Source organism: Bufo gargarizans, chromosome 3 (genome assembly GCF_014858855.1).
Source record: "Bufo gargarizans isolate SCDJY-AF-19 chromosome 3, ASM1485885v1, whole genome shotgun sequence".
Lineage (NCBI taxonomy): Eukaryota > Metazoa > Chordata > Amphibia > Anura > Bufonidae > Bufo > Bufo gargarizans.
In genome coordinates this window covers 490,546,303-490,571,137 of record NC_058082.1, presented here as the reverse complement: position 1 = coordinate 490,571,137, position 24,835 = coordinate 490,546,303, and the positions used below count along the sequence as shown (strand labels likewise).

The 24,835-nt window shown below is 45.3% G+C and overlaps 1 protein-coding gene across 2 annotated transcripts in view; it reads left to right on the top strand.

Moving 5' to 3' along the window:
* Positions 1 to 24,835, top strand: part of LOC122930430 (rap1 GTPase-activating protein 2-like) — a 135,062-nt gene that overhangs the window by 64,858 nt on the left and 45,369 nt on the right. For both annotated transcript variants that reach the window (XM_044283834.1, XM_044283833.1), the window contains exons 10-11: positions 1,877 to 2,006; positions 9,467 to 9,622. In XM_044283834.1, coding sequence (XP_044139769.1) covers positions 1,877 to 2,006; positions 9,467 to 9,622 — 286 coding nt within the window. The remainder of the gene's footprint in view (positions 1 to 1,876; positions 2,007 to 9,466; positions 9,623 to 24,835) is intronic.

Below are 24,835 nucleotides of genomic sequence, written 5' to 3'. Positions count from 1 at the left end.
CACTTTCTTTCTTTTGTTCTTCTGTGGATAATAGAGATATAAATGCTGCAGTCTTTACAGAAATCACAAAGTCTAACATCAATCGAGATCATTTTGGTACTTTCAGAGTTTTCATTTGTATATCAGTCTGGTAGGGTATTGTTCATTGGTTTTACAGTTATAAGTCGGAACATCTAATAGTTCTTGTTTAAAGGAGTTTGCCGAGACTTACTTATTGATGACCTATTCTTATGATAGGTATCAGATCTAACAAATCACACCCAAGCCTAACAGCTGTTTTCAGAAGTTTCAGAACCAGGCATTGGCACACACAGCTCCATCCACTATGTAGTGTCCGGGCCTGGTTACTGCAGTGCTGGTCCCGGTCAAGGGAATGGGCTGGCTGCATCATAGCAGATAGAGCAGTGTAGTTCTGGCACCTAATTCCTGTGCCGGAGCTTCAGAAAGCAGCTGATCGGCAGGGGTGGGGGAGTTGAACTACCACCAATATGATATTGATGAGCTAGGTAAGTCCTGGAAAACCTCTTTTCACATTTTCTTCATCTTTATCTTAATATAAAGAATCCAATACAAGATCAGAAGCATGTGAACACCTGATCAGTACATTCATATGTCATCTGACTCCAAAGTCATGGACATCATTGTGCTCTTGGCCCATGGCCTTTATTACTATAATAACCCCTGTAGCTTCGACCTATCCCTAACTCTTCTGCCCCACCAGACCACCACTAGATTTTGGAACACAACTGCAGGGACTACTGTCCCCAATATTAAAGACAGGCAGAGATGTTGGGTGGTAAAACCAGGACAGGAGTCACTTTTCAACTACATCTTATCTTTTAGGAATAGATGAGGCTGAAACCGCTTAAAGGGAACCTGTCACCAACTTTATGCTGACCTCACTGAGGGCAGCATAAATTAGTGACAGAAATGCTGATGTCAGTGGCGTGTCACTCATGAACTAAAAGTAAGTGGTTGCCGAGAACCAGCATCATAATCATTGCAGCCCAGGCCTTGAAAAGAGTCAAATCTACTTGAGAAGAGTCCTAGTTATTCCTAACCTCCTGCTCTCTCACCCATCTGCTGATGACTGGCAGTTCTCTCCTAGAAAAAAAGGGAGAAAACTCGGTATTAGACTGTCAGTCATCAGCAGGTGGGCAGGAGAGCAGGAACTCATGAATACCCATGACTCTTCTCAGGTGGCCATGACTTTTTTTAGGCCCAGTCTGCAATGACTGTGATGTTGGTTCTCGGCAACCACTTACTTTTAACTTATACATGACAGACCGCTGAAATCAACTCACCTGTCTCTACTTTATTCTGCTGTTAGTATGGGCGGCATAAAGTTGATGACAGGTTCCCTCTAACCTACTTACAGTGGATTTTACATAATTTTAGTCATGTACTTTAAAGAAAAACTATTAGCTGCATTTTAGAAATACCTGCATTCCCTGTACAATTCCAGACTTTTTTTTCCCGTCATTCCTCTTTTAAATCTCTGAAAAAAAATATGAATACATTGACAAATACATAATGCTATTTAATGGTGTGTCCCTAAATACTCTAACACTGTGGATTCAGGGACGACTGTACATAGAGGCACATTCCTTTGCCGAGGGGAATAGTAACACCCAGTTGTCAATTTTATCAGAAATATTCAGGAGGGATAATAGAGAAACAGTACAATGCAGTATGGAGATTTTTTATTTGTTTTCATGCGGATTAGAAGTGCTTACTATAACAGGCATGTCAGGAGGGCAAACAGATTTTTTGTAAAAGGGCTTTTAGCAATTTCTGTAGGCGTACAAACCTAGTGTTACAGTTCGCTACTTTTTATTCTTTCTCAGTTTCTTAAAATGTTTCTTCTTCTTTACAGTTTTCGTGGAGGGCTGGATGTAGCACATGGTCAGACGGGCACTGAGTCCATTTACACTGCATTCAGAGACAAGGAGATCATGTTTCATGTGTCAACTAAGTTACCGTTTACAGAAGGAGATACCCAGCAGGTAAGTGCTCTTGTGCTGTCAGCTGGCAGACACTGATAAAAGATTTTGATTTCATATTTCTTCAGTATCACAAGGAATATGCTGGAAAATATTGCTGCCCCAGAACCATAACTGGTTTGTGAATATTGGACGGCCCATGCCCACTGCTTTGTTGCTGTCCCGAGCAGGCGCAGATGTCACTCTACTCTCCCTATGTGTATTGAGTCCATCTCTCAGTGAACTTCCTTTTAGCCCTGCAAGATATAATCCTTTCCTAGTGCTCCCAGCCTGGCTGCTGATTGAGGAGCTGATGAACCTTCCTATTTAGCTGGGCTCTGCATTCACTTCTTGGCCTGAGCTTTGAGGTTGTCAAGTGTCTAGTAACCAGAGAAGGTGTGTTCTCTTGTCTGACTACCCGTGTACTGTACCTCGCCTGACTATCGTTTCTACTCCTTGACTCCTGCCCTGATCTTGGAATTGTTATCTGGAATATGCATGTACTTAGCCTGCCCTGACCTTGGGATTGTACTCAGCTTACCCAAACCTTGGACTATATTTAGGCTGTGTCTTTTGCCTGATTCCTTGGTGCTTCAAACCTCTGCCCCCATGGATCAGCAGCCAACTATACCAGGACTACTCCAGGAGGTAGCAGCCTAGTTGGTTCCCTGCAGCAAAGTCAAGATCCCTGTACAGGTTTTAAGGGTTGAAAACCAGGAAACTGCCAGGACAACGCCCATAGTTTTAGCCCAAAGTCAAACTGGTTAGTTGGCACAGTGGGTCCACACCCACTGCCCATTACAGTAAACTTATCATACAAACCCAGATAGAAGAGGTAATTGGGGCTTCTATTGAATCAATTAAATATCCAGTATAATTTAACCTTTGAGTATGTGATATGTGATAGAATGTAAAATTCATTCCTTCCTTAGTTTGATTGTGCCTCCATTCAATGTTATTTTAATATAATTCGAGTTACTTTTATAATTTACAGTCAATAATAAAACACATTCTATAATTTGTGCAATGGCTGCACTGTTGCGGACAGCACACGGATGACGTCTATGTGCTGTCTGCGTTTTTTGGGGGCCCTATAAAAATGGATCCACAAAAAATGCTGAGTGGACACAGATTTTAAATACAGTCGAGTGATTGTAGCCTTTTAGGGAGAGAGCTGAAGCAGTAAGGACACACAAAAGCTCATTTGTCAGGTAATCATATGTTTATACGGCAAATAAAATCCTTGTTCATTGGTAGCACATTGTAAACAATGGACATTCATCCCCAACCAACATTGATAATTCCTGCACGTGCAGTAAATGCAGCTAACTAGTGAGCAATGAACGCTCACCCCCAACCAGTGCGTGCTCTATCGGCCTACGTAAAAGCACCCTAAGAATGCTGGGAAATTTCATTGTTGCACCCTGTGGAATTGTGAATGCAGCCCTGGATCATAACACATAATGTAACTTGAGACCAACACAGGATTAGAACTTTTCAGTAAACTAATTGCAGATATAAACTTTGAATTTAAGTTGCATATATTGTTTAACCCCTTCACACAAATTGCCATAACTGTATGCAGCAGAGATCAGTTATTTAACGAAACATTTGTGGCACAGTGATTGTGCAGGCAATGGAGAAAACACTTATCTCAGCCATTCGAGCTGTGTAAAAAAATCCACAATAGAATGCCATAATAATAAGGGGGGGGGGGGGGGATACAACCCAGCTTTACATTGTGCAGTTTCCATGCTTCTTTTCTTAGCTACAACAAGGAATTGATACAAAAGAGAGAAATACACTGCACATCCTGCTATGGTGGCACTCCGTGCTCTGGGGCAGCCACATGCGCAACATCTCTCACCCTCCTCATGCTGCTGCTTCTGGGGTCCCGAGGCTCTGGCCCCGTCATTACCACATGTCTTCCTCCTGCAGGCCCTGGCCTACCCCTCCTGGCAAGCTCCCTCCCTCATCTGTCCTTAGGGAGCATAAGCATATTCTTGTTGACATTAAAGGGCCAGCATGTGCACCCTGATTTGTTCCAGCCTATGGCTGGCCATCTGTGAATATATAAAGACCCTTCCCCTGCTAGTCCTAGTGATGGCATGCTACTCTATTTGTTTGCCCATGCACTGACCTCTGCCTGTTTACTGTACTGACCCTTAGCTGCCTTACCTGACCTCTTCCTGTTTACTGACTATAAGTACCAGTAACCTTTTGGTGCTTTCTCTGACTTCCATCCATGGGTTAGCTGACAACTACACCAGGACTATTCCAAGAAGTAGCGGCCTGATGGCTCCCCTACAACAAAGACCAAATTCCTAAATAGGGGGTTAAAGGGTGAAAACCAGGGGACTGCCAGGATAATGTCCTTAGGTCTAGGCCAAACACTTTTAGTTGGCTCATTGGTTCCAATCCTATTGCCTGTTAAACATCCATAAGTGTGACTTGTAGTTCTGAGTCCCCAATGCCAAATCATTAATAGGGCTTGCTACCTGCTATGCTTTATTTACAGTATTGGTCTCCTCATATGTAAAGGAGAGACCTCATGGGCTTCTTCAGGCTCCAGGACCTGGGTGCAACCGCAGTCTCTGCACCCTCTATAGTAATATCCGACTCCCTTCATCTTTATACATTATATGAATCTTGTCTTTGTAATCTACCCAAGGCTTTGGCTTCAAGGGGTTTCCAAATGTTTAATACTAATGACCTATCCTCAGGATAGTCCACCAATATATAATTGGTGGGGGTCCAACTCTTGTCACCCCACCGATCAGCTTGTGGAAGGGCTGTGCTTGGTAATCTATGATGAAGCCCGCGGTGCTCAGCAGTGTGCCACTGCCTCTTGAAACAGCTGATTGGGGGGGGAATGTTGGTGCTGGGAGTTGGGCCCCCACTAATCACATGCTCATTACGTATCGTAAAGATAGGTCATCAGTGTTAAACACTCGGACAATGGCTTTGATTAAAAAAAGAAAAATCAAAACCACATGAAACTTCCCTGCATTGAATTACATGAAATGTACACATCTATACATACACATGAACACATATATACATCAGTCCACAGATAAATGCATATTTATCAGAGTAGGCAGGTGGTAGGATGTGGGTCCTGGGCAGTGCAGTTGATAATAAGAGGCATAATACTTTTATTCAGTTCATTGAGGCTGGTAAACAGCAAAGGATATATGGCAGTAGAGGCCTAGATTTCATGTATTGGCCTGTAGAGGTAAGATAACAGTTTTGCCTAATTTTACAAAATAATTTGCTTTGTTACAAATTACTTTGTAAGTAGTGGGTGCAATGACAGGGAGCGGCAATTGTGCCTCCTCCCGTTACTGTACCCCTCAGATGCCCCATTCATACCTGATCTCGGCATCTCAAATTGGAAGTAAAATAAAAAATAAATTAAAAAAATCATACTTACCTCCATTTGCTTGTGACGGGCCGGCCACCGCCATCTTGTTTGAAGATCTAGCGGGAAATCTCGAGCGGCCTGTGATGACATCATCACGTCAGCTGGCGTGGTGATGTCATACGTCACCACGCACTGGATTTCGTGCTAGCAAACAAATTTGTCGCAAGCAAAGAAATTAGGTAAGTATGATTTTATTTTTATTTTTTACACTATTTCATGGAAAATTGATTCGCTAACGTGGAGCACGAGGAAGTTCGGCTTTGCGTTGAATCGAATTTTCCCTGAAAGCGGATTGAAGTTCCATCATTGTGTTTGCATACATTAAATATTCATACATCAGCAATTACATCTGAGGCCAGCGCCTTGCTATAGGTTGCCACCCTGGAAGTGCATTGGCTGCTCAGGGCCTGCTGGGTTAATTTTTGTGCAGTTTACAAGTTTTTAAGTGCCACTTGTGCAAAAAAATTTGCGCGAGAGCTGCTTCTTCACTGACTTCACCACTTTCCCAAAAAAAGGGGATATGGTGAGGGTGTAGAGGAGGTAGCAGCCATGCCTCTTTTTTTATCTTTTACTTCAGTTTTCTGGCGTAAAAAGAACACTGAAATGTATGCCAGCCGGGGAAGGTGGCATAGATATCGGTATAAGCGCATGGACTGTGCACACCTCGTTATAAATTATGTACAGCATCCAGCAGCGTGCCTCGTTAACATAGACCGGTGTGCACTGACTGGCTATGATAAATCTAGCCCAAAATTTATTTTCACAGCTAAAAGTTTAATCAAACTCCTTTCTTGCTTAACCTCATCAGCATTCCCAGCGCCAGCAGCATTCCAATGAGATCAGTGAATGAAGTGAGAATTATTAATTCATAAGAGGCCATCGCTTTACATTTGCATATTCCCTGCATTCATAAATAATTGTATTTCTAGGTAGTCATAAAGTAAAGGTGAACAATATATTCATTATTAGGAACTGCTTTTCATTAGCAATAAGAGCCTGGGATGAAATGACAACCCTTCTCAATCAGCGATGGTATCTAAAGTGAAGCAAAGTTTACTCTTGGAAGTAATACCTAATAATAACTTTACATAATAATATGAGACGCATAAGGATAGTCATTATAACCGCTATATAGAAGTCTCACGCGACTACAAATAGCGGGGGATAGTCATTGTTACTGTCTTAAATTTAGACGAGGCAGAAGATGTGCCAAATGTACTACAATGATGCATGCTGTGTGTTAGATCTGTTGAGTCTTGATAGACATGTTAGACACCTCTTGTTTGGTGACCAACATTTTGCAACATAAATTTAGAGACCTAAATCTGGGGGTTTTCTAGACACTTAAACCAAGCACAGCGTCTTGTAGGACTAGCTCATCTGAATGTAATGATACCTTCTCACTTAGTGATCTGTTGATTCCTTCTTGATTGACAGGGCCAGGTTCCTGCATAGTCATCTCGCTTGGCCCTCTGAATCAAGAAGTGGAGGTAGGGGCTGGCAGAGGAAGCAGGAGGCGCAAAGGGTGTATACAGTGCTTTGGGCCCTGCCTTCAGTCCACTTAACTGTTCATTTGCATGTGAATTAAAAGTACTTCTCCAGAATGAAGCAATAAATCATTAAATGAAAGGCAACATCATATTCAACTGAGCTAACCCTACAAGGAATTAAGGGGCATTTATCAAAATGTTTACGCCACAACGTAAATTATGGCACATACCGTATTTGCATCTTTTCTCTTCTCGCCACCTTCTAAATGTGGCTTAGCAAGAGCAGGCATGGCCTCTATGCCCCATGGATTCACTATCATTTACGCTAGAAACTGTTGTAAATGATAGCTCAGATCACTTGAATGGGAGGGAGCCATCCCACTGAAGTGAATGGGGATGGCGGAGTTGTAATTACACTTATTCGCGCACTAGCCCTTTGAGAGGCCGGAGGTGAGCAGAAGCATGCATGCCCTAAGTAGACAGAGGCCGGAGCACAAGGCAGAAGCATGGACGCAGTAGCATGTTGAGTAGCATGGGTATCATGCCCGCAGGAGAGAGCAGGGCAGGAGCAGGCATAGACAGGTCACCTAACATGGTCATATTTAGGGGCTGTTCACATCTCATTTTTGCTGTACGTCAAGTGTACACATTTGTAAACTGTTATAACATATTGAAATGTATGTTTCAACGTAACTATAGACTATAAGTTGGCAAACGTGGTTCAAAAGTGTCCCTGTATGTATGTTTTGTTTTCTTTTGATGGACAGAATAGCGTAGAATACCATGCTTTTCTGTCCTGCAAAATTTTTATTTATTTTTTTACAATGCAGTCAATGACAGACGGATGGAAAAACAAGACATTATGTTGCCATCTGTTAAACGTATCAGTTTTTTTTTTTTTAGATGATGCCTTCAAATTTTAATTCAATAAAAGAAAGGTTTCACAAAAAACATATATGGTTAAAAAAACAGAAGCAAACGTACTGAAATGTATGGACAGTCGTCAAATGCATACGTTAAAAAAAAGATAACAACAAATAGCATGTTCTATATGTTAAACGTACAAAAATGAGATGTGAACAGCTACTGTGTCGACTACTGTCTCACTGTATACCATTTTTCCAACCTGCCTGCTAAGATGGTAATCAGAATTTTACTGACTTTTGTTTGGCATCAGTGAGGAGACTATACCGCCAGACACTGATGTGCCCAACTGAAAAGTTGTAAATGCAATTGGGCCCTGGCAAGGCTACTCAGTCTGACTTATCCAACACCCATCATATTTGATGATTTAATTGTATTTAATCAAGTAGAGTACCTAATCCAGCAACGTTACTATAGAAATCCAGAAGGTTGTTATTGTATCCATTTAACAGTAGAACTAAAAGGGGAAAATTGTTATAGATGTTTGTGTGATTCTTCTTTCTGGCACAGAAAGCAAGCCAGCTTGCAAAAAATTTTTGCTTTTCCTGATATCTGTCACTATTTTATCCTGCCCTCAGTACGGTCAGCATATAGTTGATGACAGGTTCCCTTTAAAAAAAATAAAGTAGGAGGGGCTTGGGCAGGAGGAGGCAGTCTGTTGGCAGAACCTTCGACGCCCAACTTATTTAACAACATCTGGATGAAAATCACATCACTCAAGAATAGCTGAACAAACTAACTGCCATACCTGCTGAATCCCACAACAGGCCGTGACCAAGGTCCAGGAAGGACCAAAACGATGGCCTGCATTACTCTGTGGACTGTTTGTGATTTCTTTTTGCTAGATCACTAAAGAGCATCTCCGCCAACTGAGTTATTCTTGAGTGTCATGGTTTTCATTCAGATACTGACTGGAGTACTACCCTACCGCCTTGCACCTACTACTCTCCAGCCATGTAGATCGTCATTACTACAAAACTAGTGCACATTACACCAAAAATCAGCTCCAGGTTGGAGTAGACTTCAGTCCTGCCAAATGGATGGTCCAACCTGTGCTACAATTATTAAGAGGCATGTGCCTCTTAATAGTTGTAGTAAATTTTAGCACAGGTACACAACGCTACGCCAGTCAAAACAATCTACCCCCATGTCATAAAGCGGTAATGTATTTTCATTAAACTTTTGTTATTTTATAGGGACATATCAAAAGTTTTGATGGGCGAGAGTCTAAACGCTGAGACCCTCACCGATCTCTAGAACAAAGGGAGAGAAGCATGCGCTTAGTGTGCTCTCCCTCCTCCCTGCACGAGATGGGAGTGAGACGGGCCCATCTACTTTCTGTTGTGTCAGTCTCGCTTCCTGTCCTGCAATGAGGAGAGAGAATGCGATAAGGCCATCATTGTAGAGATCAGTGGGGGTCTCAGCGCTAAGACCTCCACCGATCTAAACTTTTGATATGTCCCAATAACATATCAAAAGTTTAATGCAAGTACAGTGCCACTTTAAGATTGTAAAGATTTAGCAAATCTCTCACTTTGCTCCACATTTGACCAGTCCCATAGAGTATAAACATTAATCAGTATCTACAGCATGACCAGAAGGAGTTGAGATACCCTCATCTTCATCTATCCATTCTTTCGTTTCAGCTGCAAAGGAAAAGACACATTGGGAACGACATAGTAGCAATTGTGTTCCAAGAAGAGAACACGCCTTTTGTTCCTGACATGATTGCGTCTAACTTTCTGCATGCGTACATTGTGGTGCAAGTGGAGAATCCAGAGACGGACTGTACAACGTACAAGGTAGGGCATATCATGTCTACACAAAAAATATATTTAGAGAAATCATATTGTCTCCTGAGAAAACACATCTCTTACCGCTGTGAAATTTTCTGTCTAATTGCTTTGGCTTGTTTGTCTCATACAATTTAACAAGAAGCAATGTACAGAAGTAAACAAGTCAGTTGGTAAAAGTCAAATATAAAAGGTGTCTAAATGGTGAGTGGAGAGCCATAGGGCACAGCTGGGCGCCTTTGCTTTTTTTCTTGAATAACAACCATGAAGGATAAAAGGGGCGACAGGTCTCACCACTTCAATGCTTAAAAATCAGCATAATAAACATCAGCAACACAGCCGTGGCTTTTAGGCAGCCATCTGACCTTTTTTTGTAGGCCTTTGTCTTCAATGCTTTTAAACCCCATACAAAGAATGAAAAACAGGGATTGGGCTTCTTTTTGTCTCAACTCCATGGGCCGCATGAGATATTTCAGTTTAGTTTTACTCACTTTTTTGTACTTGCAGCATTGTGGTTTTGTGATGTATTTGTATGTGTTTCTATGGGGGAGATTTATCAAGACCAACGCTTTCTGCATCGGTCTTGATATCCCCTGTGCGGAGTCATAAATTAGGTGCATCCTCCGGCCGACCGTGTACCTAGAGAGAAATCTATGTCAGCCGGCGTAAATGACGATAAAGGGGTTATGCCCTGCCCTGCAACATTTAAAAAGTCACACACTTGTTGGCAAAAATTTTGACGCCAGGCTCAGGATGATGATAAATCTCCCCCAATGTGTACAGAATATGTTTACAGGATTACTAAATTGACCAAAAATATCAGTGTATATTTATGTGATTACTGAATTGACCAAAAATATCAGTGAATTTTTATGTGATTACTGAATTGCCCAAAAATATCAGTGTCGAAAATTTAAGTATGGGTAGGATCCATGGTTACATTAAAAAGGTATTCTAGTTCCACTATTAGTTTGTAGGGGTCCAGCTGCTGGGACCCCCAGCAATCATGAAGAAGGAGGCCTCACACCTTTGAAATGAACTCAGCGGCAAGTCCAGCATGTGCAATGCTGCTCCTTTGATCTCTGTGGGACAACTGGAGTCAAGTGCAGTGCTTGACTATTTCCGACAGTCCCATAGAGATGAATGAAGTGGTAGTGCGCGAGCTGGACAGGACGTTCGGGTCCTGTAGGATAAGAGGCCCCTGTTCTTCTGATCAGTGGGGGTCCCAGTAGTTAGACCACCACCACCAGTCTAATAGTTAACCCCTGTCCTATAATCCAGTAATAGGAGGGTGTATTTAAACATCAGGCAACCCCTTTAGCAGACAAGAGTCCGAGGAAAGGGTTACGTGACATAACATTTACTTATCTGCCACTGAAGGAGGTTGACATTTTGAAGACAGACAATCAACTCATTACATCAGATAAATATATTGCTGGAATTAACAAGTCAAAAGCAGCTGTCTCGCCCATCGCCTGTTCTTTACGGGATATTATATCATATAACCTGGAAGAACGGCATTGCTTATCAGTGTACATTTTCTATCTCGACAAATGCCAATTTTGAAGAAATATGGCCAAGCAGTGACAGGAGGAGTGGGTGGTGGCACATAAGGTTTACAGCAATAAAACAATAAACCCGAGCTCACAAGAGGAAGCTGCTTAGCTCTCCACAAAGGGGTGCGGGGGGCGGCATTGTTACAATAAAGAGTTACAGAATGTGCTGGTTGGCGAGGCGTCCTTGGAAGAACATATTGGCTTGTGTAGAGCTGCTAATTGTTTCCAAGAAGCAGCTGGCTTTAGCCAGACTATATTCTAGTGCAAATATAATTTGAGGACGGGAACTTCCCCCATTAGGATGGTTGCTAGGTAGAAACTCACACAGGCATATGACAAAGATGGGGTTATTAGGTAGAATTGTTGCTTTATGAGGATAATGGAGAGGAGGTATCCCTGGCCCGAGCAGAATGGTCTGCAATTGGAAAAGCATATGCCAGACTTAATTTTATTGACCTGATGATTTAAAGGATCAGAAAATACTAAAATACCAGCTGTCCCGACATGAAAACACATGCAGCGCAAACAAATATATTAACGGATTCGTGTCTTGGCATGGATTTCGTTCTACTGTATATTCTCAAGCAAATTAGGAGACGTGCTCAATGTAGTGGGAAATGCTGCACTACAAATCTCAGGTTATACATTAGCTATGAAATATGGCTACCAACGGCAATGTAGTTAAAAAGGAGTCTCAGCGCATTGGGGGAGATTTATAAGACTCCTGTTCTATATGCCAATCTTAACTTGTGCTGTGCTGACATGAAAGGCAAGCAGGTCTTAATCATTGTGTTTCATCTTTGGCAACCCGTACGTCAGGACTGTGATGTACTCCTGCTAAGAACTGGAGTAGATTTCTGGTGTAATGTGCGCCAGTTTTCTAGTGCACATGATGTTAAAGGGGTTTTGATGATGACCTATCCTATCAGTGGGGGACTGCCACCTGGGACCCCTGCCGATCAGCTGTTCGAGAAGGTCGCAGTGCTCACAGTAGCTCCGTCACCTTCTCGCTGCTTTTCCTAGGCCGAGTGACAACACGTGGTCTAGGCACAGCTCACCCTTATAGAAGTGAATCGGGCTGAGCTGCGATACCAAGCACAGCTGCTATACAATGTACTGAGCTGTGCTTGGTGAACACAGAGAAGACCGTGGCGATCACAGGAGCGCTGGTGCCTTCTCAAACAGCTGATCGGCGGAGATCCTGGGTTTCAGAACCCCACCAATCAGATACTGATGACCTAGCCAGAGGATAAGGGTACTTTCACACTTGCGTTGCTTGATTCCGGCAGGCAGTTCCGTTGCCTGAACTGACTGCATGATCAGGCAAACTGTATGCAAACGGATGTCATTTTTTCTGACTGATCAGGCATTTTTCAGACTGATCAGGATCCTGATCAGTCAGAAAAATGCCTGATCAGTCAGAAAAATGCATTGCAATACCGGATCCGTTTTTCTGGTGTCATCAGGCAAAACGGATCCGTTTTTTTTTTTTTTTGGTTTTTTGTTTTCATTTTTAAAGGTCTGCGCATGCCTGATCCGGCACTAATACATTCCTATGGAAAAAAATGCCGGATCCGGCATTCAGGCAAGTCTTCAGTTTTTTTCGCCGGAGATAAAACCGTAGCATGCTACGGTTTTCTCTTTTGCCTGATCAGTCAAAACGACTGAACTGAAGACATCCTGATGCAAACTGAACGGATTACTCTCCATTCAGAATGCATGGGGATATGCCTGATCAGTTATTTTCCGGTATAGAGCCCCTGTGACGGAACTCTATGCCGGAAAAGAAAAACGCAAGTGTGAAAGTACCCTAAGTCATCAGTTCCAAAATCTCAGAAAACCCTTTAAATGTGTAGGGCCACAGAGGTCCTGTTCAAGACCTCCTTCCTCCTGTCCACACTTTGTCCTTTTTTTAACAAAAAAGTGTGGGAAAGGGGTAAAAAAAAATCCACATTTTGGTGTAACTGGGACTTGTCCCAAAATGTGTGACTTTTCTACAGCAGAAACCTAATAACTTTCCTCTTGAAAAATCTTTACACAACTGTAGCCTGTATGTTAAAAGGCACAGAAGAAAATGCGCTCAAAACTAACACTAGAAAACCCTCCATTAAAAAATGGCAGTTTTTCTGCATAGATTCTCATGAGCAAAAAATGCAGCCTAATACAGTACCAGCAAAGTGAATAAGACTAGACATATCTCACATCTTACCCTTTGCTTTTTCTTTCTATGCGGAAACTGACCTGCTGTGCAGATTTAGAAATCCGCAGTATGTCAATTCTTTGTGTGCTTTTTGCTGTGGATTTCACTGCTTGCAATGCAAAAACCACATCAAATCAAATGTAACTTGTGTGGAAATGCATAGGAATTTCAGCTTGTAAACCGGCTTCCGTGTCCAGGAACCCTAAGGCCCCTTTCACACAGGCGTCGCGGAAGAGTGCAGGTGCCGCAATTTCAGTCAGTTTTGTCTGTGATTGCATTGCGTTGTTCAGTTTTTTCAGCGCGAGTGCAAAGCGTTTTAATGCGTTTTGCAAGCGCGTGATAAAAAACTGAATGTTGGTACCCAGACCCGAACCCGGACTTCTTCATTGAAGTTCGGATTTGGTCTCGGTGTTCTGTAGATTTTATTATTGTTCATTATAACATGGTTTTAATGGAAATTGGTTCTTCTATCTTCATTCAGCAGGACCTGCGCTGACGTCACCGCGCTCAACGCGTTGTGAGCGCGATGACGTCAGCGCAGGGCCTTTTTCAGGTCCTGCAAGAAGCCGATAACGGCTGCGTGATTAAGTGGATGAAGTAAGTAATTTTTTTTATTATTTTTTAACCCTTAATGAACATTTTACTTAGCATTCTGTATTAAAGAATGCTATTATTTTCCATTATAACCATGTTATAATGGAAAATAATAAAGTAAATGTACTTTAATGGGGTCCCGGGGCTCATCTCATCATCTCCTTAGCAACGATCCGTGAAAATCGCATTGCATCCGCACTTGCTTGCAATGCGATTTTCACGCAGCCCTATTCACTTCTATGGGGCCTGTGTTGCGTGAAAAACGCTGAATATAGAACATGCTGCGATTTTCATGCAACGCACAAGTGATGCAGTGCGGGTGCTATAAGTGCACGGAAAACTTACCCGTGTGAAAGAGGCCTAAGGTCCCTTTCACACGAGCGAGTTTTCCGCGCGGGTGCAATGTGTGACGTGAACGCATTGCACCCGCACTGAATCCTGACCCATTCATTTCAATGGGTCTGTGTACATGAGCATTGTTTTTCACGCATCAGTTCTGCATCAGTTCTTATAACATGGTTATAAGGGGAAATAATAGCATTCTGAATACAGAATGCATAGTCAAATTGCGCTGGAAGGGTTAAAAAAATAAATAAATAATTTAACTCACCTTAATCCACTTGCTCGTGTAGCCCGGCATCTCCTTCTGTCTTCATCTGAGCTTTGTGCAGTAACAAGGACCTGTGGTGACGTCACAGTCATCACATGATCCATCACATGATCTTTTACCATGGTGATGGATCATGTGATGACTGTGACGTCACCAAAGGTCCTTGTTACTGCACAAAGCTCAGATGAAGACAGAAGAGATGCTGGGCTACGCAAGCAAGTGGATTAAGGTGAGTTAAATTATTATTATTATTATTTTTTTAACCCTTCCAGCGCAATTTGACTATGCATTCTGTATTCAGAATGCTATTATTTTCCCTTATAACCATGTTATAAGGGAAAATAATACATTCTACATAACATCTAACCCAAGCCCGAACTTCTGTGAAGAAGTTCGGGTTTGGGTACCAAACACATGCAATTTTTCTCCCGCGAGTGCAAAACACATTACAATGTTTTGCACTCGCGTGGAAAAAATGCGGGTGTTCCCGCAACGCACCCGCACGTTTTCCCGCAACGCCCGTTTGAAAGGGACCTAAGGGTACGGCCACACGTTCAGGTGTCCTGATAAAGTTGTGGAGGCCAAAACTAGGAATTAATAAAAAAAATACTATTGAAATAGTATCTGTCCTTTATACATTCTCTCCATTTATGATCTACTCCTGATTTTGGCTTCCAAAGCTGTCTCAGGAAACCTGACCATGTTACCGTACCCTAAGAGTGCGACCACACGGCACGGTCCTGATGCAGTCATGATGCAGCTGGGAACTGCAGCATCTCATTTTCCAATAGAAGTCAATGGGAAAATAGGTTTCTGAGATAGACCTGGCACTTTCATAGTTGTGATGACTGCACCTGACCGTACATAAAACGTGTCCTGCTGCCTGCGGCTGCTGACTGCACGAGATATAGAGTTGTGTATTTGCTTTACCACAGGTGTTATTATTTGATGTTAATCAGAGAGGTAAAGAACCAGGAAAATTCACAGTTCAGACAACAGTGGCATATAAAAAATGCACCGTAAATGTATGATTATGTATGTGGTAACCGACCGCATGTGTTTCCTAACCGCATCACAACTGCATCACGACCGTGCAGTATGGTTCTAGCCAATGGGTTGCAGGTCTCTCACATTAAGGTCCTTTTACACAGGCCCATGACGGAGCTAATGTTCCAAACAGAGATGAACGAAGTATTGAAAAATTCGATTCGCTGCTTCGCCAAATTTTATTTAAAAAATTTGCTTTGTGATGAATTACTTTATCATGAAGCTTATTTCTTTGTAAGTAGTGGGTGCAATGACAGGGAGCGGCTATTCCGCCGCTCCCCGTCATTGTACCCCTCAGATATCGCGTTCATAGCTGATCGTGACATCTGATATTCATATTAGAGTGTAACATTTAAAAAAAAAATTTTTTTCCCTGAATTGCAGTTATTTCGTAAAAAAAATAACAAAATCATACTTACCTCATCCATGATTGAAGATCCAGCGCGAAATCTTGCACGGCACGTGATGAGTCTGACGTCATCACTTTGGCTGGCGTGGTGACGTCATACATCACCGCGCATGGGAGTTCAGGATCGTGGTGGCTACCTCTTCACACTCAAACGGAGGTACAGTAAGTATGATTTGTTTGTTTTTTAACGCCATTCAGGGAAAATCATTTGGTTACTGCAAAGCACAAGGAAATTCGGCTTTGCGGCAAATCGAATTTTCCTGGAAATTCGGATTTAAGTCCACCTTGTTCCAAATAACAGTTGTTCCAGCTAACTGCCCTGTGTAAACATCCATGTGGTTGGACACACATTTGGATCTTTTGTGTGGGCATCAGAGTGATCACCCCGTGGAAACAGGCAATGTGGGGGTGGGGGGGGGGGGGTTGAACAACCTCACAAGCATTTCTTACCTGAGTTCTTTTACAAGGAGAATTATCGGGTACGAGCAAATGTTCATTCAGCTGAGAATCGACCCATGTAAAGGTCCCTTAAAAGAGTGCTGATCGACTCGCTATATGATTGATCAGCTATGGTTCAGAGCAGAAATCTGCCCATGCAAGAAGACCCTAAGACATTTATGACATGTCCACATGATAAACCATGCACGTCTGAGACGGTCTGATATGAGGGGGTCCCGGAGTGAACAGAAAGGTGCCTGCTCTTATTTGAAGTCTGAGTGTTGTGGAAACAGCTCATTCATTCCTCTCCTCCTGTATGTGACCACTACCAGTCACCTTGGCTTGCAAACAGGGGTCAAGGGAACTGTTTATCTGACAGGCGACCCCTATTCGTCAGGTACATTATGTCTCTCTAATAGATAACCCTAACCATGGGTGTGAGCTATGACAGCTGCGCTGATGCATCTGATGTATAGTACTAATGTCCATATATTGCCTAATGGAAATGTTCAGCTATTGCCGTATGACCGCTTCCTACATTTAGCTTTTTTCTATTTAATAAAGCCAAATTTTGGCTGAGTTGGAAAAATTCTTAGTAATCACACCAGAGGATCGGTAAAGACTGAGGTGATTCTGTATTTTCCCATTGGAATCAGTATATATAGAGGGTCTGAACACTGGCAGCTGCACATGACAGGAGGGTGGGAGATCTGGCCTTTCCAATAATCACAGGTTAAAATCAGTAATCATGTTGTGGACTGACTATCACGTCTAGAGAGGAGCAAATTGAATCCCATGAATTCAATCTGAATTTCAGGATAAATTCGATTCGCCTATCAGCGAATCGATTTATCCTGAATGTGGCAAACATCGCCACTTATCGAATGTCTTTCTTGTCTGTACCTCTTCCCCCCCCCCCCTCAACCTCCCATCAGCCCTTGCTATTGTCTGACCCCACCTCTCCTTGTACCATAGTAATCTATGTATTGTATGTAAATGAGGCTGTTGGAGGTTTGAAAGCAGGTGCACATGCCTAGTAAAGTCAGTTGACTCCCAAACTGTGTGTCGTCCAGTCACTGGGGAAATTGTCTCTTGAATATTGACCTGTTTCTTCAGCTACAAGGGGATTTAAGTGAAGATATTGAGGGTATATCTTCAAGCTCCGCAACAATTGGTGGCAAGCGGCGGGATTCAAACCGCACAGCAAAGCAGCAGTTCGTTGAAACAGCCATTCGGATATACCGGAGTTCAAGAATATGTGCAGTCATTCGAACGAACGGTGAATGGAGACGAATAATGCAACATTGAAACGAACTACGTTAAAGGAATTATTGGAAGCAAGGGGAAGAAAAGCCAGCAACAAAACCAAAGCTACTCTTGTGGCCGAACTCATGGAGGGGGACAGAGCGACCACTGCGGCAACTCCACAGGAGACAGAGCCAACGGAATTTGCAAGAGAGCTCAATAGCAGGTTAGCTTTTTACCCAAACACCCCCTCCGTGGAGACACTAGAAAGACTGATAGCAGATGTACACGAGTACATTGTAGCTAAGCAAAACGCTATTCAGCGAGTTGGGGAAAGAGCCCCAGCGCCCACCAGCACTACCCAGGGAAAAGCTAAGATTCCCTACCAAGCTTTTAAAAATTACACAGAAGGAGAAAGTGATATTGACGAATACCTACAGGATTTCGAAAGGTTGTGCCAGCTACACGACATCAGCCCAGCCGACCAAGTACCCCTGCTGGCAGGTAGATTGTCAGGCCGCGCCGCAGAGGCATACCTGAACCGTCCCAGACGAAGACATTCAGGAATTATCACAAAGTCAAACAAGCCATCCTAGCACGGTATGCCATTACCTCTGAGGCATACCGACTCAAATTCCGGGACATCAAGAAACAAACAAAAGACTCACACACTGAATGGGCACACCAACTACAACGAGCCGCCAAGGGGTGGATGGAAGCGACACGGGTCACCACTATGGAAGAGATGTTTCAGTTAATAGTAATGGAGCAGTTTTTTAATGGACTAACCACAGAACTGCAAAATTGGGTACGAGATCGCAAACCCCGTACCCTACCAGAGGCAGCCAAGCTAGCTGACGAGTTCCAAGACACCAGACGAGACCAACGCACACCACACCGGACCACGTATGGATCTACCACCCCTCTGCCAGCAGTGACTACCTTGGCTCACCCACGACCAGCCGCGAGCCACAACCAGTACCCTCCTAGGTACAATACCCGACCACCGATCCGCTGCCACACCTGCAACCAACAGGGGCACATCCAGAGAGACTGCCCACGTAACCGACCTCGCCAGAACTGGAACTACCAGGGTCCTTCTCCCCCCAATCGGGCTGCAGTACACTGCTGCCAAAGAGAATCTGTGCTCCCAACATCCACAATCACCTCAATAGAAGAGCCTCTGGGGATCCTACACGAGGTAAACCCCATACAAGCCGCCTCAGACAACCGTCAGGGGCACCGCCAGGTGGTACACATGGAGGGGAAGAGTATACAAGGATTACGTGACTCTGGGGCCACGTTAACCCTGGTCCGAAATCATTTGGTGCCTAAGCACACCCTCACCGGAGACTGTGTAGCTGTACGGGTGGCAGGGGGAGCAATTTACAAAGTTCCCACTGCCAAGGTGCATTTGAATTGGGGGGCAGGGCATGGAAACGTGGAGGATGGGAATTATGCAGGATTTGCCCGCTGATGTTATTTTGGGCAACGACTTGGGGGAGCTCACCTCTGCTTTTGTCCCTCAACCAACTATCCAAGAGGCCTACCCGGTTGTTACCCGGCAGCAAGCACGCACCACGGCTCCATCCGATACCTCTGAGGCTCAGGTAAACAATATGCCACACACCCCTCCTATTCTCCCCTGGGATGCCCCCCTGGAATTTGGCAGTGAGGTGGCCCTAGATCCCTCCCTGCAGGTATATAAAGATATGATTAACAAGGACCAAGGAGGGTTGGAGGGAGAGAGATATGCTTGGGATAAAGGTCTCCTATACCGCTATGCAGAGAAGGTAGTAGCAGGGTCCATACCCGTGCCCACTAAGCAGTTAGTGGTACCCCGAAAGTATAGACAAGAGTTGCTGCGCATCGCACACGATATACCATTATCAGGACATTTAGGAATCAGCCGAACGAAACATCGGCTCACACAGAACTTCTTCTGGCCAGGTATCTCAAAAGATATTAGACAATACTGTCAAACGTGCGATACCTGCCAGAGGGTAGGGAAGAGAGGGGATCGCTATAAAGCCAAACTCAGATCCCTGCCCATAATTGAAGAACCCTTCAGTCGAGTAGCCGTAGACATAATAGGACCCCTAGCGAAACCCAGTCCCTCCGGTAAGAAATACATCTTTACCGTGGTGGACTACGCCACTAGATACCCAGAGGCAGTGGCGTTGACCAATGTACATGCAGAGAACTATAGCCGATGCCCTTATGCAAATATTCTCCCGTATGGGATTTCCCCGGGAGATTATATCGGATAGGGGCACCCAGTTCACTGCAGAGGTCACCCACCAACTCTGGAAAGTGTGTGGGGTGAAACCGATCTTAAACTCCGCCTACCACCCCCAGTCCAACGGGCTCTGTGAACGGTTTAACGGAACACTTAAACAGATGATCCGCACGTTCATAGACACTCAAAAAGACTGGGAACGGTTTTTGCCCCACTTGCTCTTTGCCTATAGGGAAGTACCCCAAGAATCCACGGGATTCTCCCCTTTTGAATTATTGTTCGGGAGGAGAGTGAGGGGTCCCTTAGACCTTATCAGAGAACACTGGGAGGGAGGGGTAACTACGAATGGTACCCCTATTGTTCCATACGTGCTGGAGTTTAGGGAACGCTTGGAGGCTCTGACCCAGGCGGTACGTACTAACCTCCAAGCGGCCCAACAACGACAGCGCAGATGGTATGATAAGGGGGCCAGGGACCGCAGCTTTCAGGTCGGGCAGAAGGTGTTAATCCTACGGCCAGTCCCTAATGACAAGCTGCAGGCCTCCTGGCAGGGCCCATACAAGGTGGTGGAGCAAATCTGTGATACCACCTATGTGATCGGCCCGTGCGCTGGAGCAGGGGGCAGACGCATGCTCCATGTGAACATGCTGAAGCCCTACTACGAGCGCATAGAAGAGGTGACTGCTATTTGCGCCTCTGCCGCAGAGGACTTTGACAATTTACCTCTCCCAGACCTCCTAGAGAAAGAGGGCCAGAAAGAGGACCTGGAAGAGGTTCAGTTAGGTGAACGGCTGAGTCCCCAGGAAAGGGCGCAGGTTCATAGTCTAATAAGGGAAAAAGGAACCACTTTTTCTAATATCCCCGGGTACACCCCGTTAGCCACCCACAGAGTAGAAACACCAGGGCAGACCCCTCTCCGCCAACCTCCTTACCGCATACCTGAATCTGTAAAGGATAATATGCGCAAGGAAATTGAAGAAATGCTAAAACTAGGAGTTATAGAGCACTCTGAAAGCCCTTGGGCCTCCCCAGTAGTTCTGGTGCCGAAGCGGGATGGGACTACCCGCTTCTGCGTAGACTACCGGAGGCTTAATGATAAGACCATATCCGATGCCTACCCTATGCCCCGGATAGACGAGCTCCTGGACAAAATGGCCAGGGGCCAATACCTCACCACAATAGATCTTTGTAAGGGGTATTGGCAGATTCCCCTAGCCGAAGACGCCATCCCTAAGTCGGCGTTTGTCACCCCGTTTGGCCTGTACCAGTTTAAGGTCATGCCATTCGGGATGAAAAACGCTCCGGCTACTTTTCAGAGGATGGTGGATCGGCTATTGGATGGGTTCCAGGAGTACGCTTGCACCTATCTAGATGATATAGCGATCTTCAGCCAGTCCTGGACTGAACACCTGACCCACATAGGAGCCGTACTAGACCGTATTAGGGAGGCAGGATTAACTCTGAAACCCAGTAAGTGCCATATAGGGATGGCAGAAGTCTAATACCTAGGACACCGGGTAGGGAGTGGCCAACAAAAACCTGAACCGGCTAAGGTAGAGGCTGTAGCCAAATGGCCAACCCCTCGGACCAAAACTCAAGTACTGGCATTCCTAGGTACCGCAGGATACTACCGTAAATTTGTACCCAACTACAGTAACCTGGCCAAACCCCTCACCGATTTGACCCGCAAGAGTCTTCCTAAGATAGTAGTCTGGACCCCAGAGTGTGAGCAGGCATTCCAGCAACTAAAAACGGCTCTTGTGAATTCACCTGTACTCGCCGCCCCTGATCCAACCAAACGCTTTCTTGTCCACACAGACGCTTCTATGTTTGGATTGGGGGCAGTACTGAGCCAAGTCGGAGAAGTATGGCGGCGAGCATCCAGTGGCTTACTTAAGCAGAACACTTTTACCCCGGGAAGTAAGCTACGCTGCCATAGAAAAAGAATGCCTGGCCGTGGTGTGGGCCCTTAAAAAGCTGCAGCCCTATTTGTATGGACAACCCTTTTCCTTATTCACAGATCACAACCCGCTGGTGTGGCTGAACAGGGTGTCAGGAGACAATGCCCGGCTGCTGCGCTGGAGTTTGGCGCTGCAGCCTTTTGACTTTACCATCCACTACCGCCCTGGGAAGCAAAATGGCAACGCCGACGGGTTATCCAGACAAACTGAACTTGAAAAGTGATCTGTGAGCGCTCCTCCGGACATCCCCAAGCCGATCCGTTGGGATCAGACTGTGTATGCCGGCTTGGTTCTGGGGGAGCATTGTGGCAAACATCGCCACTTATCGAATGTCTTTCTTGTCTGTACCTCTTCCCCCCCCCCCCCCTCAACCTCCCATCAGCCCTTGCTATTGTCTGACCCCACCTCTCCTTGTACCATAGTAATCTATGTATTGTATGTAAATGAGGCTGTTGGAGGTTTGAAAGCAGGTGCACATGCCTAGTAAAGTCAGTTGACTCCCAAACTGTGTGTCGTCCAGTCACTGGGGAAATTGTCTCTTGAATATTGACCTGTTTCTTCAGCTACAAGGGGATTTAAGTGAAGATATTGAGGGTATATCTTCAAGCTCCGCAACACTGAAATAGTATAAAAAACAAAAAAATTCTAACATACCGCCTCCATTTGCGCGTGATGGGCCGGCCGCCGCCATCTTGCTTGAAGATCTTGGACGAAATCTCGTACGGCGTGAGATTACATCATCACGCCGGCCAGCGTGATGACACCATTCATCACACGCCAGCTGGCGTGATTACGTAATCTTGTGCTGCATGGGATTACGGCCGAGATCTTCAAGCAAGATGGCAAATGGAGGCGGTAAGTTTGATGTAATTGTTTTTTTATTGCTAATTTTACACACGCAATCGTGTATGAACGCGGCATCTGAGGAGTACAATGATGGGGGCAGTGCTATCGCAGCTCCCTGTCATTGTACCTGCTACTTACAAAAAAATGTGCTCTGTGACAAGGCAGCCAAATCGAATGTTGAAGGAATTCGCTCATCTCTAATCACGTCTGATATGGCAGGTAACAGGCGTGCGGCGCAGAGGGGAGGGAAGAGGAGTACCATTTCACTAGGGAGAGGGAGGAGTGGTGACCCCTAGCTCACCTGGCACTAGCACTTGGCTGCTAACCCGTACGCTGAACACGTGCCTTGTCCCTGGCTTACCCAGAAATAAGCCCTAGGTAGTAAGTAGGGCGATGGGAGCACTGGTCCTCACCACTGACACCTAGGGTAACAACGGGGAAAAGACGAACAACACAAACACCACAAACAATCCCAGAAGCGAGACAACAAACAGGAGACAACAAAAGGAGTGAATCGGAGGAAAAACCTGGACCGGAATCCACAACTAGGTCATGGAGTGATCTCTTGAAACCGAGCGAGTAGCCACTCGCTGCAACCTTCTGACCCCAGGCACAACAGTGTCAGCGATAGGTCGTGACTAGTGTTGAGCGAACCTGAACTGTAAAGTTCGGGTCCGTACAGAACTTTGTACATTCGGGTACCCGGACCCGAACCCAAACTTTGCCGGAAAGGTTTGGAGTTCGGACAATGTGCTGATGACAAGATGCGAGTGGTTTGCATGTTGTGCACTCAGAGCCTGAAGCAAGGCATAAATGTTCTAAACCTGAGCACCACCTGCAAAACGAGGCATCTAAATGCAAAGCAGTGGCGTACACACCTGAAAAACCACAAAAGATCTCAGGCACCTCTTGCTCCCTCTTCTACTGCGGTCTCGGCCTCTTCCTCCCCCTCTGGAGTGACAGTGGCACCTGCCACCTCGCAAACAGAGGATGTGGCAGCAACACCACCACCTCCACCACCGTCACCCAGCATGTCCACACTGTCCCATGGAAGCGTTCAGCTGTACATCCCCCAAACACTGGAGAGAAAAAGGAAGTAGCCCCCTACCCACCCGCGATCCCTGGCCCTGAATGCCAGCATTTCAAAATGCCTGGCCTTTGAAATGCTGTCATTCCGTCGGGTGGAGAGAGAGACTTTTACAAACGTTATGGTGGTAGCTGTCCCACAGTACGTGGTTCCCAGCAGCCACTACTTTTCCAGGCGAGCCATCCCTGCCCTGCACAACCAAGTGGCGGACAAAATCAGGTGTGGACCAGTAAGCATGGGCAAGGACGTTATATCTCCCTAACTGCACACTGGCTAAATGCAGTGGCGGCTGGGCCTGAGGTGGACAGCAGTTTGGCGCAAGTCCTACCGCCACCGAGGATTGCAGGACATTTCTTGTTGCCTCCTGTTGCCTCCTACTCCGCTTCCTCCTCTACCATTTCCTCATCCAGTCAGTTTAACACCTTCACCACCAACTTCAGCACAGTCAGGTGGAAACGACAGCAGGCTGTTTTGAAACATCTGTTTAGCGGAAAAACCCCACACATCGCAGGAGCTGTGGACGGGCATGGAACAACAGACCGATAAGTGGTTAGTGCCACTGAGCCTCAAGCCTGGCCTAGTGGTGTGCGATAATGGGCAAAATCTCGTAGCAGCTCTGGGGCTAGATGGCTTGACGCACATCCCTTGCCTGGCGCATGTGCTAAATTTGGTGGTGCAGAGGTTCCTGAAAAATGAACCCGACATGTCAGAGCTGCTGCAGAAAGTGCGGGCCGTCTGTGCATGCTTTCGGCCTTTTCACCCTACTGCTGCTCGCCTGTCTGCACTGCAGCGTAACTTCGGCCTTCCTGCTCACCGCCTCATATGCGACGTGCCCACCAGGTGGAACTCCACCTTGCACATGCTGGAGAGACTGTGTGAGCAGCAGCAGGTAATAGTGGCATTTCACCTGCAGCACGCACGGGTACATGAGCGACTACATGCTGCAAGCCTGTGCAACAACCGCCGAGATGCCTACATTCTAACCAGTGC